The sequence below is a fragment of the Xenopus tropicalis genome, chromosome 5 (assembly GCF_000004195.4).
Source record: "Xenopus tropicalis strain Nigerian chromosome 5, UCB_Xtro_10.0, whole genome shotgun sequence".
NCBI lineage: Eukaryota > Metazoa > Chordata > Amphibia > Anura > Pipidae > Xenopus > Xenopus tropicalis.
In genome coordinates, this window is record NC_030681.2 from 42,463,303 (window position 1) to 42,482,994 (window position 19,692).

General features: G+C 42.3%; 1 protein-coding gene across 1 annotated transcript in view; it reads right to left on the minus strand.

The window, feature by feature from the left end:
* Positions 1-10,845, minus strand: part of tmem178a (transmembrane protein 178A) — a 49,759-nt gene extending 38,914 nt beyond the window's left edge. The window contains exon 1 of the mRNA XM_002933866.5: positions 10,080-10,845. Coding sequence (XP_002933912.1) covers positions 10,080-10,500 — 421 coding nt within the window. The 5' untranslated portion in view covers positions 10,501-10,845. The remainder of the gene's footprint in view (positions 1-10,079) is intronic.
* Positions 10,846-19,692: the final 8,847 nt, after the last annotated feature.

Here is a 19,692-nt window from a genome sequence, read left to right on the forward strand (position 1 = left end):
GTTACACTGGGCCAAATCCTGATGGTTGTTTCATGCATAATGCGTCATACCCATACACAGTGTCATAAGCTTCATACTTGTCATATTAAGGCAACTACATACCGTAGTTAAAATGTTCTTGTCTTGCACTAGTCCGTGGTGCAAAAAAGGTTGAGGACTGCTGGTTTTGGGAATAATTACAACAGACTAACGACAGCCCCTTAAAGTGACAGTCCCTGGCAGATATAACAAAATAGTTTGTTTAGTTCAGAACTGTATGTTTTGATTTTAATATTGTAAACTCTGAACAAAAATGTCATAGCCCCTCCCCTACAAGAAAAGACACACCTCCACATATTACTGTCCCCAATTTTATCAATCCATCCCCTCGTCAAGTTTTTTCCAAGGCTAAAGATTGCAACTTTATGTACAATGTAACTGTAGTTTCTCTATACATTCTAGGGGCGGGAGGGGGTAGAAAAAGCAGTTGGTGAGGCACACAGAGGATGCAAAATGCAATAAAAGGGGCAACAGTTCACGCCAGATTATTTAGAACACAGGTGTTAAATTTGCACAAGTGCAGTTGCACATATTATTATATACAATTTTTCTACTGACGTTAAGAGTTAAATCGTCAGATATGCAGCTAAAAACAAAGGAATCCTTTACCCCTATCTCACAATTCATCTTTAACATTACAATGTTGGGGCACCTTAAAATGTTTAAGACCTGCCCAGTCGACGACTTTTATCCAAAGCTTTTACCGATATCGGCCGCCTCATCTCCCACCATACATGTACTGTGTATAATCTGGAAGATGTCATGATTCCTTTAAGGGTGCCATTGCCTTTAGAAAGTTGGGAAATAAGTTAGAGTACGGTAGAAATTGCAGTCAAGCGACATTTGAGTTGTTGTTTGCTATTTGACTTGCATAGAAGCAGTATCAATGTAACAAGGTTTTGAACACAATTATTAGCCCCCTCTCAGTATGTAAACACTAAAAATTGACTAGAAAGTGGTCCACTAAACCAGTTGAAAAAAAACTCAGAGTTCCATCTGTCTCCATCTGAGTAACAAAAACTAAAAACTTCATAACATGGCCTTTCACATAACAAGCACTTGCTCGTAAAAATACTGTTTGTGAATATAACTCGCTAAAGCAGAGCCAACTAAAGCAAAATAACCTGCACTGAAATGAGTTTACAATTTGAAGGAGTAGCTTCAAAGGCCTTAACATACTTTGAAAATCAAATGATCCCTAAAAGAGAAATTCAGTCAACTTGCATTCAGCAGTAAATTGATTCCACTACAGCCACAGAGAGATGATCACATCCATCATTTTCCATTGCTCTTGCACATACAAGAGCCAAGATACAGAATCTGCAACGGTGGACAAATTTCTTCCAATATGTATTGGGTTTTCCTAAGTATAATAAAATAAGAGGCGAACAAAGCGGACAAACAGCTTTTAATTAGTGGAGTACAAACCATAAATGTAAAACACAAAGAATAAAATACTCTGTATTGTTTTACAGAAATCACTGCTTGCTATTTGCATTACCAGTTTAGAGGTTTGAGAGAGATGAACACCTCAAATAAAAAGCATGCCCATGTTAGGATTCTGAATACTGCAGACTGCTCTTGCCTACCCACCATCTTGTGAATGCCTTTGTTCACATTTCCTTCTTCTTGAGTCCCGCTACATTGATAGGTTAAGCTTGATCTGTATCCTAACAAAGGCATGTCATAAAGCTTGATGCTAGAATTATCCTGGCAAGGAATAGGACAGGCTAGCTGGGTCTCTGCACAGAGATTTGACCTTTGGAGAGAGGAAACCCAAAGGGAACTATGTCTTAGTATATATGTAGCCTGAGTTTGCCTCTGTCTCAGTGTGTTAATTTCTCTGGAATATTCTGTCTTGTTCCACGAATCTGGGTCACTGTGTGTCTGTCTTAGTGTGTTAATGTGTCTGTGTGCAAGAATGCCCCTATGCCTCTGTGTGTTATGCTTGTCATTTGCAAATAGGAAAAACACCCACGCCTTCGTACTGCTAAGGCTCCGAAATCCTCTCAAGTGGGCAAGGCAGTGGGCGTAAATGACATTTCTCTTGCTGTCATAAGACTGGACTGCTGGAAGAGAAAATATAGACAAGGACTGATGATGGATAGGCACAGCAAGGAAAGAGAAAATAAAAGATGTATTTTGCTGTACCTCTTCATGTGGCTTAAAATGAAAACAATTTCTGCAAGTGAGACTTGGAAAATATGAGCACAATGTAACAAACGTTAAAACAGTTAGTCTATTTTTGGGTTGCAAAATATCTTGCAAATAATGTGCTACACACCATCACAAGGAACATTTAGAATGGTTCTGCCCAACAGACGTTTCATTCTATATTATGCACCTATTTGCTAATGGTGTCTATATGGTGACATATAGCGTGGCCTCACCACAATGAGACAATATAATAATAATCTCCAACGTATTAAGGACTATTTTTGAAGCAACAAAGAGTTGTTACATTTTTAATAGAAATGTCCACAAAGTGGTAAACCGTCATGGAAATCCCATTATATCAGATTTCAACGATTTAAACCAGAACTAGTACTAGCACTATAGATAACAGAATTTCTCCAGATCTAAGATGATGCACAAATGTATGTGACATTTTGGTAAAATTAGGTATTAAAGTGGCAATCACCACTGTCATACTGTGAACATTTAGCACAACCATGTAGTTGCCTATATGGTGTGCTATATATTTCTCCAATAAACCAGGTTCCTAACTTAATCTTTACTCACAGGTACTGATTGTTTTTTTGCCAAGCATAGATTTGCAGCGAATTTCTGCATTTCGCCATTGGCGAATTGTTTCTCGAAACTTCAGAGAAAATTCGGCACCAAAAAATTTGTCATGCATTAAAATTATGTGACAAAGCGCATTTGTCTGTGAAGCGAAACTGGACAGATTTGCTCATCACTACTCACAGGAACCATCTTTTTAATCTTTTTTTTCACTAAAGCCTCTCCTGCTTATCATAATCAAAAGGAAGGCATCACTATTGAAATTACATATAGGATGTAGGATCCATTATCTGGAATGCTTGGGATCAGGGGTTTCTGGATCTTTTTGTAATTTGGACTACCAAACCATAAATCTGCTAAGAAAACATTTCAACATTACACACAAAAGATCAAGTACAAGGTACTGTTTTATTATTACAGAGATATGGCAAATCAATTTTAAAAATTGGAATTATTTGCTCATAATGGACCCTACTGGAGATGGCCTTCCTGTAATTTGGAGCTACGGTTTCTGGATAATGGATCCTATACCTGTACTATTATTGCCAAATTACTATTAAGCATCACCATCACAAGTAACGACTCTTGTGTCTATGGGAAAGACCACAATTAAGTAACATTAGGGAAAAAAAGCCAAGCATGTTCACCAGGTGAAGACCCCTGAAGTAAATTCAGTCCACTTTTTGTCAAGTGACTTAACTACTTATATCTTATATCTTAACTACTTATTATTTTAAGATATGAGTTATATCTTAAAATAAGTTAACCCATTGGTATTCACACCTACCTCATCATGTAAATGGGCCCGGAGCCCCTGCTCAGCTCTAGAAAATGTCATGTTGCCTTTTCATAAAGCAAGACAAATATAGAACTTGGAGGCCACAGAGCAGAGGTGTAAAGACAGAGGAAGCAGACCCCTGACCCCAGACAGGGGGGGCCCGGAACCACAGGGTCTGCATCCTCTGTTCATGCATGGCCCCCTTCCTTCCACTGCTTTCTTGTGTCCCCCAACCTGCTCGAGTATAAAACCCCACCCACTCTTAGATAGGAGAGTGGGCAGGGAGCTATAGTGTCATTATTATATTTATGTATTTTATTATATTTTTTCCCTTTCCAACATTTAGGACACAACATTGTTTTAACTGGGTTTTATTCCGACCACTCACAATGTTTGTTGTACTTGAGGTTAAATAATTTCCGGACTGTCAGTTCTGACTTTGCAACAACCTTTAGAACTGCTGAATATGTCAATATGTGTGTGTGCTTATGTGAGGGGGACTTTCAATTACACTACAGCAGTTTACTGGGAATATTTTATAGACATTACAAGGAGTTGTTTATGCTCTTTTGAGGTTAACAGCAAACCAATTATATAGCTAAAGTCATACATAATGTAAGCATTACCCAATCTGTATGTTAATATTTGTAATAGAGATTGCTATGCCATAATGGTAATATAATTGGCTAAAGATTTTAGGACATGAAAGGACAGTGTTGTCAACTTGATTACCTACTGAGTCAACAACACCAGCAGAGATCCCATGTGACACATTCCATGCACTAAACACTATAAATACATCCAATAATGGGCAAGAATAGTATTCGCCCTTCTCCTGTCCGTTTTCTGTCTGTTTTGAGCTATTCTCCATTTGAGACAGCTGGTGGATGTAGCATTGACTCTAATTACTAAGCATAGCCCATTAATTCTGGTTCTGGTATGTAACTGCTATGCTAGTGTGAGTCTATGAATATTCAGTTGGATCAGTATTTTGAAACGTGTTAGCTCTAAATAAATTACAGATGGTTGTTAAGCAATTTGATTGCATATTATAACCTGACTCACAACAGGAAAATCCACAATGCATTTTGATTTCAGAACCTCAATGAACTGCAACATTATGTTAAAAGACAGCATTTGTCGTGGCCCTAAATATTTCTCTGTGATGATAATAAAGGGATACATTTTGAATAACACTTGAAAGGTTCTCTTTTGCTTTTATCTTCTGTCCATTGCCCTTCTACTTTTTCATCTTTCCCATTATATGCTCCCTATCCATCTCCCCTGCTCTCTGTTCCTTCCCACAAGCTCTTCCCTTGTCTCAACGACAATTTCCTCTCCTCCTGTCACTGAAGGACAACTTACTAATAGCTGTTCATCTATTAAGGATATTATTATTATTGATATACAGCTGGGTTCTTTGGAATGCACTAGCTTAACATATATGGTGCAGAAGCTTTTAATTTACTCTTAATGGCAGGCTGCAACTACTACAACTCCTTTATGCTTCAAGAAGGTAATGGCACAAAATGAATACTAAAAAATGAGGACACATTGCTTTCACTGCCCTGACACTTGGGCACTTGGGATGCCAGTGGCCATGAATAACGTATTTACTGAGTGGTCTGCGTTGTTACTGAGCCATCAGAATGCAAAGTAAGTAACATGATCACGGTGCTCTGTACTGTCAGTTCGACTGGCAGGCACTAATTGTCTGTCTGACCTCACATTCCCCTGGGTTGTGTCAGTTCTGTCTGCCTGCCTCTTTTCATTTTTATTTGGGGGGGTGTGCCCCACAGTTTGGGAACAACTGTCCTATGACACCTGGTATCCCAAAGGCTGTCCCTTCCCTAAGGCTATTATCTCCCCTACTACAAGTTACTACCCTTACACTACACCTGCTATTCTTCAGCCACAATCCCTTCTCAGAGATAACTATACCTACTGCTACTATAGGAACCATCTCTCCCTACTATACCTGCTATCCCACAGCCCCAGTCCCTTCCCAGAGGCTATTATTCCCCCACTGCTACTATAGGCACCATCTCTCCCTACTATACCTGCTATCCCACAGCCACAGTCCCTTCCCAGAGGCTATTATCCCCCCACTGCTACTATAGGCACCATCTCTCCCTACTGTACCTGCTTTCCCACAGCCCCAGTCCCTTCCCCGAGGCTATTATCCCACTGCTACTATAGGCACCATCTCTCCCTACTATACCTGCTATCCCACAGCCCCAGTCCCTTCCCAGAGGCTATTATCCCACTGCTACTATAGGCACCATCTCTCCCTACTATACCTGCTATCCCACAGCCACAGTCCTTTCCCATTGGCTATTATCCCACTGCTACTATAGGCACCATCTCTCCCTACTATACCTGCTATCCCACAGGCCCAGTCCCTTCCTAGAGGCTATTATCCCCCCACTGCTACTATAGGCACCATCTCTCCCTACTATACCTGCTATCCCACAGCCCCAGTCCCTTCCCAGAGGCTATTATCCCACTGCTACTATAGGCACCATCTCTCCCTACTATACCTGCTATCCCACAGCCACAGTCCTTTCCCATTGGCTATTATCCCACTGCTACTATAGGCACCATCTCTCCCTACTATACCTGCTATCCCACAGCCATAGTCCCTTCCCAGAGGCTATTATCCCCCCACTGCTACTATAGGCACCATCTCTCCCTACTATACCTGCTATCCCACAGCCACAGTCCCTTTTCAGAGGCTATTATCCCACTGCTACTATAGGCACCATCTCTCCCTACTATACCTGCTATCCCACAGCCACAGTCCCTTCCCAGAGGCTATTATCCCACTGCTACTATAGGCACCATCTCTCCCTACTATACCTGCTATCCCACAGCCACAATCCCTTCCCAGAGGCTATTATCCCACTGCTACTATAGGCACCATCTCTCCCTACTATACCTGCTATGCCCACAGCCACAGTCCCTTCCCAGAGGCTATTACCCCCCACTGATACTATAGGCACCATCTCTCCCTACTATACCTGCTATCCCACAGCCACAGTCCCTTCCCAGAGGCTATTATCCCCCCACTGCTACTATAGGCACCATCTCTCCCTACTATACCTGCTATCCCACAGCCACAGTCCCTTCCCAGAGGCTATTATCCCCACTGCTACTATAGGCACCATCTCTCCCTACTATACCTGCTATCCCACAGCCCCAGTCCCTTCCCAGAGGCTATTATCCCCCCACTGCTACTATAGGTACCATCTCTCCCTACTATACCTGCTATCCCACAGCCACAGTCCCTTCCCAGAGGCTATTATCCCCCCACTGCTACTATAGGCACCATCTCTCCCTACTATACCTGCTATCCCACAGCCACAGTCCCTTCCCAGAGGCTATTATCCCCCCACTGCTACTATAGGTACCATCTCTCCCTACTATACCTGCTATCCCACAGCCACAGTCCCTTCCCAGAGGCTATTATCCCCCCACTGCTACTATAGGCACCATCTCTCCCTACTATACCTGCTATCCCACAGCCACAGTCCCTTCCCAGAGGCTATTATCCCCACTGCTACTATAGGCACCATCTCTCCCTACCATACCTGCTATGCCCACTGCTACTATAAGAAATATCTCCCCTTACCTTGTGCTGCCTACCTGCTCACAGTCACTCTAAAATCAGCTCCCCTATATAATGCTTTCTGTTTATACAGTATGAAGTAACAGTCAGGTTCCAGTATGGCATAGTTATAAAACAGAAGGAACAAGCTCTATGTTCTAAAATTAATACACTGACAACAGTGCAACATGTTCCTGTGCAACCCAGAAAGCTAAAAAACATATACTGCATTTATCAGTTAAGGGGAAAGTAACATCGACAACACCCTTCTAGAGGTATGTAGCTATGCACGGAACTCCTGTTTTATCACATCCTCAGTACAGAGACAATTGCATCAGAGATTCTAAAGCAAACTCACACTTGCAGAAGTGCAGTTCATTATATTTAAAATGTACCCAAAGCCCTTCCTTTCTTTGGAGCCACTGGACCTATAAATTCTTTAGGAAAGGTGTATTTGCCAAATGTTACAAAACTACATTTTCTTTAACCCCTAAGCTCCATATGACAAGTCACAGTGACCATATTTCTGCAGTTATACCCAGTCAGTGAGTGTTTAGCTCATCATTCATTGACTCCCTAGTGAGGAGGGGTTAAAGTGGGTCTGATGGTACATGCTGCTATATAGATTTGTGTTGCAGCGTGAGATAAAATAATATGGTCCCTTGGGCTACTGCACACAGCACATGAATATACAAGATGTTATATACATTCTGCTCTTTTTATTTTATCTGTGGTGAACATATACCATGCTATTCTTGCAATTTTCAGTTGCTCCTTACATCCTGCAAAATAATGAACCCTATCCAGCAATGGAACATAGATATTGCTTTTCCCAAACAGCCTCTGTCTATCTATCTCTCTGTTTGTCTGTATATCTATTTCTATTTGTACTGTATATCTATTTGTCTTTATTTCTTCACATGATTTTGTGCCCATCATGAATTCCTGCTGTCGGCAGCTATGCTGGGGGGAAATCCTTCTACAACAGCAAAACACAGAACAATAGTTTTCTGTTTGTGACCCAAAACATAAAGTCATTTCACATATCCTATGACTGACAGGTATCCCTTTAGTTGGTAGCAGACCTATATTACAAAATCAGTGTAATTTTGCTGTATTCTGTGATGACAAAGATTTGGTACAGGGGCACAGTTGGGATGGTGGAATAAGATGTAAACCGATATTAATGGGGATGTAAACTTAAAAATCAAATGTTGATTAATTCTGTAAATCTACAGATATCTGTAAAAATAACTGCCATTAGAAAGCATCATCCATCTGTCCCTTTCTATTCTCTGCTCTGATGGTTCTGACTTTTGAAACAATGTAGCTGAAGCCAGCTAATTAACAGACCTGTGAAGATGCATGCAAGGATGACTTCTGCTGAAAAGGTGTCTGAGACTGGTTCAGTTCCATTCAGTTATGTTTACAAACAGCATTAGAATTAACACTGTATGTATACTGAATGTATACTACTTAAATGCTTTTTTTCATTAGGCAAAATTGTATTTTTTGGGTTTACATCCCCTTTAAATAATGCAAAGTAAGTGAGGTAAGCAGAGTTGCCAAGTGAATGTGTGCCAGGTGGAAATGACACTATATGCACTTAGTGAAATTATTTACAAACACTATTAGTTGTGTAACTGGGATTACAGGGCAGAGATGGCATCTGGCACAACAGCAGTCAGTGTTACAGTACCATGCAGCTAGCCATAAGGGCTGTGAGGAAGCCAAGCATCATTTCCTAAGTCTCCTCCATCTGCCAGGTCCTGCTAAAACCCAATGCTATTATATTAACTTCATGCTCAGCAGCTCTCCCTGTACACGCTTCATAGGCTAGAGACTCTTTATATACAGTACATGGCAATAACATGCATCAAGTATCAGGCAGAGGTGGAGGGTACAAATCTGTACTACATAACAATCCCTAGTTTTCCATTTACAGTATATTTTTTTTTATAGTTACTGCTTGCCATAATATCTTCCTTATAATGGAAATTCAAAGTGAATTTTATAATCTAATATATTATATTCATGTCTCAATTAATTTACTATTACACTTACTGAATATAAGAGGGGTACACATGTATATGCAAATAATCATTCCCCATTGCCTGTGTGTGTAGGAGTGTGCACTATGTGTATCTGTATCTATATATATATATGAACCTGTACAACAGCTCTCCCTCTGGATTAATATAGCCCAGGCGGTCCCCCAAACAGTACTAAGGCATTAGAGGAACAGGACACAATCTATGTAGAACAGATAAAGCAGCATGGTTCTGGTTAAGTAGAATGAAAGCCATTCCCCTAATTATTAAAGCAGTTGATGTTCCAATTAATTTGGGGGACATATTTTACCCCAAGTGGCATGTTTTGACCCAGATATAATAGGGTATTATATCATGATCTACTTCCAATCAGTTGTACCCCGGCAAGAGGGCAGCTGGTGCTGTAGGGAAAGGAGACACAATTCCCTCTACCCCCCCTCCCAAGATGGTGTTAAAAGTTGTATTATTAGCCGCTTAAGCAGCAAAATTCCACTAGTCCCCAAAGCAGTAAAGTAGCAGGATGTGCCCCCAGGCAGTGTGTAAGGAGTGTGTGTGCCCCCGGGCAGTGTGTAAGGAGTGTGTGTGCCCCCGGGCAGTGTGTAAGGAGTGTGTGTGCCCCCGGGCAGTGTGTGTGCCCCCGGGCAGTGTGTAAGGAGTGTGTGTGCCCCCGGGCAGTGTGTAAGGAGTGTGTGTGCCCCCGGGCAGTGTGTAAGGAGTGTGTGTGCCCCCGGGCAGTGTGTAAGGAGTGTGTGTGCCCCCGGGCAGTGTATCAGAGGTGTGTGTGCCCCCGGGCAGTGTATAAGGAGTGTGTGTTGCCCCCTGACTTGCCCCAGAGACTTGGCTGGGTGCCAGTGCCCACCTTTCATGATGAGGTTGTCAATGTCCTTGTCGATGCCCATAATGTAGCATTTTCTCCACAGCCCGGAGTACGTAGAAAAGAGGGGGCGTCCGCAGTCCGACTCCAACACCCCCAGTCCCAACAGGGACCTCCAGTTCTCTAGCAGATCCTCCGGCTCCCGGACCCCCCCAGCCGGGGCAGGAGAGAGCAGCCCCAGCCTGCGAGTCTTGGAGGGGTCCCCCCGGAAGGGCAGCTGGTAGAGCGGCATCAGCCTGTTCTTCTGGTCGGTGGGGTCGGAGTTGCCCTGACTGTCGCACATCTCCTTGTGTTTGCGGGTGTCCGTGTGGTACCAGTGGTCAGTGAATATGGCAGTGACCAGGAGCAGCAGCGAGCAGATACTCAGAGTCAGGCTGATAGCAGTGACCAAGCCGCGGCTCTCCATGGCTCCTCATTCAGCATCACAGCGAGGCGGCGGCAGCTGGCAGCGATCTGCTACTGGTATAGAGCACTCCCCAGTCCTCAGCCTTTGCACCCATGGAGACACCCCTTCTTCTTCTGCTAGTGGTGGGGCTGCTATCACCCAGACACACAGGCTGCCCCTTCCCTGTATCCTGAAGGCATCCTGTCACCTGCTCCCAGCCAGCCAGCAAGCAAGTGGGCAGCCAAGATGCTGGGGGTTGTGCGATAGCTGGCACAGCTCAGGCTATTGTATTCCTCTGGAGCTCAGAGAGGAGACTGCAGGCGGCAGCTTTCTATAGGCAGCGGCTTCTTTCCCCTCACCTCCCTCCTTCCCTGTATCTGTTTCCCTCTCCTGCATGCTCCACCTTCCCCTGCTCCCTGGCTTCCCCACTCTCTCCATCCTATCTCTCATACAGATGGAGCAGAGCAGCTACTAGCACACACTGTGAGCCTGGAGCATCTTTTTATTATCACTAGGTATCTATAACATTTGGGGAGTTTGGTTCTTTCCCTTCCTTCCTTATCAGCACTGGCTTTCCATTTGACATCTCTCTTTCTCCAGTCTGTCTAACATTCATTTATTTTACTCATTCACATGCTTGCATTGTGCAAAGAATGGGGTCAGTGTACCCTGTCTGTTATCCAGGAACCAGTACTTTCCCAGCTGTTGCTGTACTAAAACTCCCATACTAGGAGACATAGTGGGACATGTAGTTCAACAATAGCTGGAGGCAGAGAGCTTGGTATCTCTGATGTAATCTGTTTTCTACAAAGAGAATCAAGAGGTGGAGGGATATTTATACCTGCTAAGTGAATGAATAATGCAGTCAGATCAATCTCAGTAATGATCTACTCCCCACAGCCCATGTCCTTTCCAGCCCCTGAGCTGTCTGATACAAGGTCACCAAAGAAATGAGAGCATGCTCTACAAAGGCGCTTTTTAATTTAGTGCTAAGATCAACTGCTTGGTCACTTCTCACAGCCATCTTATCTACAGCCGCTTGTGTTATGATCCATTATTTATGTGGCATCGGTAGAACATATTCTAATGTACCATGTACATAAATATACGCAGCTTCTTCATGAATGCATGTTAATTGCACACCCAGGATCATTTCAGTTGCTTCAAAACCAGTCAGAGCAAAGGTTAGAGGCGCAATGTGTCTCCAAAGCTGGAAAGGGTAAAGCTATGGTATGTGCCACTCATACATGTATACAGGTCAGGACTGGGATTCAGAATGGGCCCTGGCATTTCAAGTACACAGAGACCCAAACAGCCCCCACCAGCCCAATAAACAGTAACTGTCTATGGCATCTTACAGCAGTCCCTCTGGCATTTGCCAGAACCCACAGATTGCCAGTCCAGGCCTACACGAATAACAGAAAAATTAACCAAAAATGGAAAAAAATATTCTCTGTTAAAGGTTTGGACAGAAGATGATTCCCAGAGGGGCACTTAACCAATTACATTTAGATTGTGCCTATATAATATGTGCAAACCTGTCAGGCACATCCCTGGGAACCCTAGTTAAAAATCCCTTGGTACCTACTGCATTTCTTCTGCTGCTGAATTACTACATCCCTGCTTTATGTTCAGATGTACCAAAGGGTTAGTCATGTGAGCTTGTACTGCATATAAACCTACTGTGTATTTGTACTATAAGACTCATTTACAAAGGCCATGTGCAAAATTCCAATGTTTTTGGCAACAACAAGAGATTTTCCCAGATAAGCTTCCCAGATCAAGTTCTACTGCTCATGGGGCCAAGCACTAAAATGGGCACAAATTAGCATCTATTTAGGTAAATCATGGTCAAACTGCCTGGGTTTTTTCCCACATTTGGGTTTGCATTGTGAGGTGGTTTTATAATGGAATTAACGCCTGATTCACTTGATGCAAGTTACTGAGGGAACCTGGGGAGGCCCAGGAGGATAGTAATTCCAAGGTAACCTTGCATGAAGGCATGGAATTCCCCCGAGCAGCAGAAAGCTGGCACCCTCCTCAAGCTGCCAAGGAGCATGTATGGGCACAAGTCCCTTTCTGAATTGCATCAGTGCATGTTCTATTTTGCATCCATGCCTGCACTTACTCATAAATGAACCTTTATATGTGAAGGTTTGTGCTAATACATTCTAATTAATTCTACTATTGTAAAGAGATGAACTAAACTCTATTGCCTGACCATCTTATGGTGTATTTCCCCCAGTCAGTCAAAAGTGAGGAGAAACCACAACCCTGCACTTCCACTTTATTTTACTTTCTGATTTTTCAAACATTTGGCTCAAAAAGCAGAACAGTGGAAAAGTGGATGTTGTGTATGGCCCCTTATTTGTTCATTCAGCCCCCTCTTTGGATGGTTGACCACCTCATTTCTTAGTCAAAGTAGGTTTGTCAGCACTGAATTATATATATATATATATATATATATGTTTGCACCTAGGAACAGTGCCGGGTCAGTGCAGAAGGGTGCCCAAGACAAGTCTCGGGTGTGGCCCGCCCTCTCCTAATCCAACCCCCCTGGGGGTCTTGCCCAACTCAGCTGCTCAACTCTGCTTCCCTCAGCCTCTTCCTCCACTCACACAACCACCCATTGGGTTCTCTTCCTTCTTCTGTCACAACTCTTGCTCCGCCACTTCCCACTATGAAACAAGGAACAGCGCCGTAGTTAGAGGCGGCAGAGATATGTGCCTAGGTAGTACTCCCAAACGTGGTATCCTTGGCCTGTGCCTCTTCTGCCAACCCTTACTTCTAGCCCTGCTTAGGAATGTCTAGGCCTAGGCCTTCACCTCCATTTTTATAATGTATTCATACACTACAGGAAGGCTAGAGTTTGACAAGATGTTTGGACTGGGGGTCCTATTCTTTAAAGGAGTGTTATCATCAGATTCTGAAATGTATTTTTTTATATATTAGGGCTCATTTATGAATGCAGCCACAGTGTACAAAGTGCTATTTTGGATGCAATGTGCCATGTTTTTTTTTACCCATAAAGAGGGATGCACCGAATCACGGATTCGAGTTTGGGATTCTGGCCGCATCCAACCTTTTTTTGAAGGATTTCGTTTTGGCCGAATCCACGATCCCGGCCGAACCGAATCCAAATCCTAATTAGCATAAATTAGCATATACTAATTAACAGTAGGGGGAAAATGTGTCGCTGCACGCAATTTTTAACAATTCAGATTCGGTTCAGGATTCACCAGAATCCATCGGGGTGGGTTTAGGGGTTCGGCCGAACCCCAAATAGTGGGTTTCGTGCATCCCTACCCATAATGCAGTTTTCTTTTTTCAACAATTTCAGTGTAATTGTGGCTGGGTGTCGATTTGCTTTTTTTCTCATGTGTTAAAATGCACAAAATTGTACCTACACATTTTTACAAATCAGCGTGTGATGCACCCCTGCAATAACAGGCACACGTGCGCACTATTCATTAGACAGATCAGCCTGATGCAATGTGCATGTTACCTTTAATGAATGGCGTCAGTATGTACAATATATTATGCAGAAATCACAGCGCACTCCAAAGATACATGTCTGGTGCTCAGCTGTAGTTACAAATAATGTTCTACGTGAAAGATCATTTAAACTATAAACAACAGATAATAAACAATAAACAGTAAATCTGTTCCTTCAAAAAGAATGAATAAATACCATTTTTAGATGCTGAAAACCAGCTGTTCAACAGTTCTTCTCTTTTTGCATCATTGGAAATCCTGGCATGGAAGGAGGGACAAAAACATTGATGTTATAGGTTGTAACACATTCTCCACTGCTTACAAACAGCATGCAGGAACGACAAAGCCCACAATGCATTGCACTGTGATCAGCGCCAGATTTCAAATCTGGGCGCCCCTAGGCCAGCCCCTATTAGTGCCCCCCCGCGCATGCGCAAACAAACCCACTTCCCCCGCATCGCGCCGATGCAAGTGCACATGCGCGGGCATTTAAACTCCCATACGGAGCAGTGGGGAGAAGTCCCCATTGCTCCGTACGGGAACAAAATGTCAAAATTTTGTTGCGGCGGGGCAGCATGCCGCCCCTAAATTTTTGCCGCCCTAGGCCCGGGCCTTTGTGGCCTCGCCACAAATCCAGGCCTGACTGTGATGTTCCTTTTTCTTATTGACATCATGCGTGCAGGGAATTGTGGGATTTGGAGGATGCAGGATAAAGGCAGACTAAGGGCAGTTGACTACTGTTACAGTGTTTTTGAGTCTCTAAGTAGTCAGCCAGATCAGCAGGAGACCACGGGGCCAGGCTTAGGTAATTGTTCCCGACCATATTATAACATTAAAAATTAGGAAAAGGCTGCATATTTTTAATTGATATATATTGCAAAGTTGCTTGAAATTATGTTTACTCTTCAAAAAGCTTAAGATGTGTTTGGGCAGAGATCCCTTTAATGGACATATGTCCTTTTTAAACCCTAAATATGGCTAATTTGTCAGAGTACTATTTGTATATGAGCCCAGTAAAATAGAGCTGATATTACAATTGTTCTACCTGTGAACAGATTAAACAGAGCCTACAAAGTCCAACCTGGTATTTACACTTTTTGAGTTTTTAGTGTCACGGTTGGAGGATTAAGATCATTTAGTCTCATTCTCCAGCCCAGTTTATTATAATTAACTTTTGCTTATTTATTTTGTCTGAAAGCAAATGAAAAGCATTGAATTGAAGGAATTGAATTGAAGCATGAATTGAAGGATGTCCTTAAACAGACACAGAGGGGAAAAGGGTTTATTTATTTCTTCTGCTCTCACAGTGACAATACAGAATCCAGGAGGTAAGAGGATGAATGAAAAGAAACCATGTTTCTGCTGTACTACATACAACCATATTAACTGAGCTCATTATTAACACATTGTAGGTGTATGTTGTCTCTTTAATAGACAGATTAGCACAGTATTACATGTAGAGATCTGCCACAAACTAGAGGACATAAGCAGGTTTAACTAAAAAAATCAATGAACCTAATTGCCATCCATCTCCAAATGATGCCAGGACCTACACAATGAGCTCACTGCCTTCCCTACTGAATAAAGGGTGGCCTGGATATTCAGTGGGATTAATATAAACTGAGGGTTGGAGGGGTTTGTCTTTATGTAAAACAACAGGAAGGGTATAGAATCTTTTTGGGTAGAGATTTCAGCAGGGCTGAAGGTTACAAAGAAAATTATCATAGTGTATGCTACAAACAACGGATACGTGAGGAAATGAGGCCCAGCTACTACTGCAAATAGAGGAGGCTTCACAACTAAGTCTATGGGGGACTATTATTATCCCAAGTCAGAAAAAGCTAGTAGGTTTGTAAATGTGCTAAATGACAACTTTTTGTTTTAAGCAGTTCAATAACCTACCAGGAATGATTCTCTTTTGGACCTGGTGATATCTAATAATATTGAACTCATTGCTAATATTTGTGGGGTGAGCATTTAGGGAACAGTGACCATAACCTGGTTTCCTTTGAGATAAAGTTGCAGAGACAGCTCTATAAGGGAGTAACTAAAACGCTACATTTTACGCGCAGACTTTGCCAGTATAAGGGCATCTCTGCAATGTGTCAACTGAAAATGAAGGAAAATTGAATATTAAAATGTTACTTTACAAGTATACAGGTCAGTATATTCCCCTTGTAAGGAAAGGCATCGCAAAGCAAAACCGTTATGATTAAATAAGAGTGTTAGTGTCGAGGTTGGTAAGAAAAAACGTGCTTTTAAAGCATTCAAGTTAGCTGGGACAGCAGAAACTTTCATCAGGTACAAGGAGCAAATAAAGCATGCAAAAAAGCTATCAAGCAAGCTAAAATAGAAATGGAAAGGGATATTGCAGCTAGGAGTAAAAAGAATCCAAAATTATTTTTTAATTATGCAAATAGTAAGAAAATGAAACAAGAAGAGGTGGGACCCTTATTATCACAGGGGGAATTAGAACAGGGAAAAGGCAGAAATTCTGTCTATACAGCTGAGGAGCCAGCTAATGAAGGCTTCCCTTTTAATAGACCCAATTCGAATAATAACTACTGATGCATGGGTCACTCAGGAAGAAATTAAAAAAAGACTTAATTGCGGTCTGGCACGGTGCCGAGAGACTGGCCAATTGTTAATGTGGTTCTATTATTCAAAGGGGATCCTGTTCTCAGTCTGAAAACTATAGGCCTGTTAGTCTGACATCAGCAGTAGGAAAGCTTTTGGAAGGGGTAATAAGGGATAGGGTACTATAAGTTTGTGCCAGCATGGTTTTATGCATGACAGATCTTGCCACTAATTTAATTGCCTTTTATAGGAGGTGAGCAGGAACCTTGATGCTGGAATGGCAGTGGATGGCAGTACCTCACAGAAAGTTAAAGATAAAATGAGGATTATTGGCCTAGAACATAATATTTGAGCTTCGATAGAGAACTGGCTGAAGGATAGAGTACAAAGAGTGGTAAATGGAACATTTTCTAATTGGGCCAGTGTGGCTAGTGGAGTACCGCAGGGGTCAGTCCTTGGTCCTTTGTTTTTTAACTTGTTCATTAATGACCTGGAGGTGGCCATAGAAAGTATTATAAACTATTTCTATTTTTGCTAACGATACTAAATTGTGCAAAACTATAAGTTTTTGGCAAAATTTGAAAGCAGGGCAGCAAAATGGAAAATAAGGTTCAATTTTGAAAAGTGCAAAGTTATGCACTCTAGTAGAAAAATTAAAATGTGAGTTACAGGCCCGGATTTGTGGAGAGGCCACAAAGGCCCGGGCCTAGGGCGGCAGAAGTTTAGGAGCGGCATGCCGCCCCGCCGCAAAAAAAAAATTAAATTTGGCTCCCATACGGAGCAGTCGGGACCTCTCCCCACTGCTCCGTATGGGAGTTTAAAAGAGCGCATGCGCACTGGTGGGGCCGCTTTCGCGCATGCGCACAGGAGGGCGCGCTTTCGCGCATGCGCACTGGGGGCCGCACTTTCGCGCATGCGCACTGGGGGCGCTTTCGTGCATGCACATGGGTGGGGAGGGGGCGACCGACAGGGGCGGCCTCGGGGCGCCCAAAACAGAAATCCGGCCCTGGTGAGTTATACACTAAATGGTAGTGTGTTGGGGGGATCCTTAGTTGATAAGGATCTGGGGATTTTTGTAGATAACAAGTTGTCTAATGCCAGGCAGTGTCATTCTGTAGCTACTAAAGCAAATAAAGTGCTGTCTTGCATAAAAGTACATTGACTCAAGGGATGAAAACATAATTTTGCCCCTTTATAGGTCCCTGGTAAGGCCTCACCTTGAGTATGCAGTGCAGTTTTGGGCTCCAGTCCTTAAGAAGGATATTAATGAGCTGGAGAGAGTGCAGAGACTGCAACTAAACTGGTATAATGCCCACCCCTATAGATTAGAGGAACAGAGCTTCCATTTGAAGCAGCGTAGGTGGTTTTTTTACAGTGAGGGCAGTGAGGTTGGGGAATGCCCTTTGGATTGTTGTAATGGCAGATTCTGTTAATGCCTATAAGAGGGGCTTCAAAGATTTCTTGAACAAACATAATATCCAAGGCTATTTTAACCCCACTTTACTATGTAACTTTATGATTTTTTAACTCTTTCATTCAAAATAAGTGATATATTTTTTCCAAGGTGAGAGGGTTTTACTCTTTACTAAATTTAGCTTTTAATATCGTTTGCTCTCTTGCCATTTCAGTTCAGAAGTTACAAGTGTTTAATGGCATTCTATACATGTCATTTTACAGGCTGCACATCCTTCATCAGCCACTTCTGTTCAGCAATAGGCTTGATATGGCTCCAACCATTATCTGAGGAATTTAAGGACTCAAGTTAAAATAGATATAGATGCTGGGTAGATATTGCGTGCACCTATGGAGTTCTTGTGTTTGGGTTGATTCCCATATTTCCCCCAACAACCATATTTCTCTAATAAAAGGGAAATATACACAAATACTCAATATAAGCAAAGTAAAAAGGTCTGTTATTGAAAATGTTATTTGGTTTTTCAAACCATTCCAAATTGTTCCATTTCAGTTGTGTAAATAACAAATGTAGTAAATAACAGGCCAATATCTTCAATATTTTTTTTTCTTTTAGATCGTAATGCTTCCCATTGATATGAACCCTTTTCATGTAATGTTCACCCACCAGCCTTAGCATCGACAAGTAGGAGGATAGTGTAAGAATGTGAAATCAGGAAAATGTGTTTCAGGGATTCTTTTACAGAATTTTTTTTTTACAAAATGCATCAGCAAATTGCGCTTCTCCATCAGAATCCTGCATAAAATCAGATTTTTTATTTTTATTTTTAATTTTGAAATCTGATGTGGGGCTAGACATATTCTTTGTTTTCCAAGTGCCCACAGCCATGTGACTTGTGTTCTGATAAACCTCAGTCACTCTCTACAGCTGCATAGCAAGTTGCAGTGATATCACCCCCAAAACTACCCCCCCAGCAGACAAGCAATGGGAAGACAACAGCAGCTTTATGACACCTGCATTGCTAAAATGCTCACATGCCCTAGTGGGCAAAATAGCACTCAGCAGTAAAAGCCAAGTCTAGCCATAACTCCTCAAGTTACATTGGGGTTGATTCACTAAAGGTCGATAAGCATTATCGCATGGTTTTTTTGCGTTCAAATTGATGCGATAAATAACGACTGATTCGACAAAGTAATTTTGCATGCGTTAAATCGCGCGCTACTGCTATGTGTTAATTTTAACGCATGCGTTAATTCGCATGTAGAAATAATACTAACGCATGATTACCAAACACATATGAAGCGTTAAACGCGCTAAATATCGCATTAGTCTGTGCGAGGATTAACACCTACTTGGGGTAGGCGGTGCTTAAAGAAAATTGTGGTTCGTGAGCTTTTGGCAACACAATATGGACTTTGCAGTGGGATTTTTTCAAGCATGTGTTGGCCCTAGAGTGATGCAGCCTCCAGTTTGCAGGGAAATGGTAATTTTCAGAACGTAATGGTTACGTGCGTTAAATTGTGCGGTAATATAGCAAGCAAAATATATCGCGCGCAGCGGGAATTAACGCACGCGCGGAAAATTATGCAAGAAAAACGCTCATCGCGACTTAAATAACGCAAGCAGCATCGCGTCTAAATTAACGCAAGCATGCTATAAATAGCGCTCGTTTTAACGAACTTTAGTGAATGAACCCCATTGAGTAGGAGAACGATAGGTTACTTGAA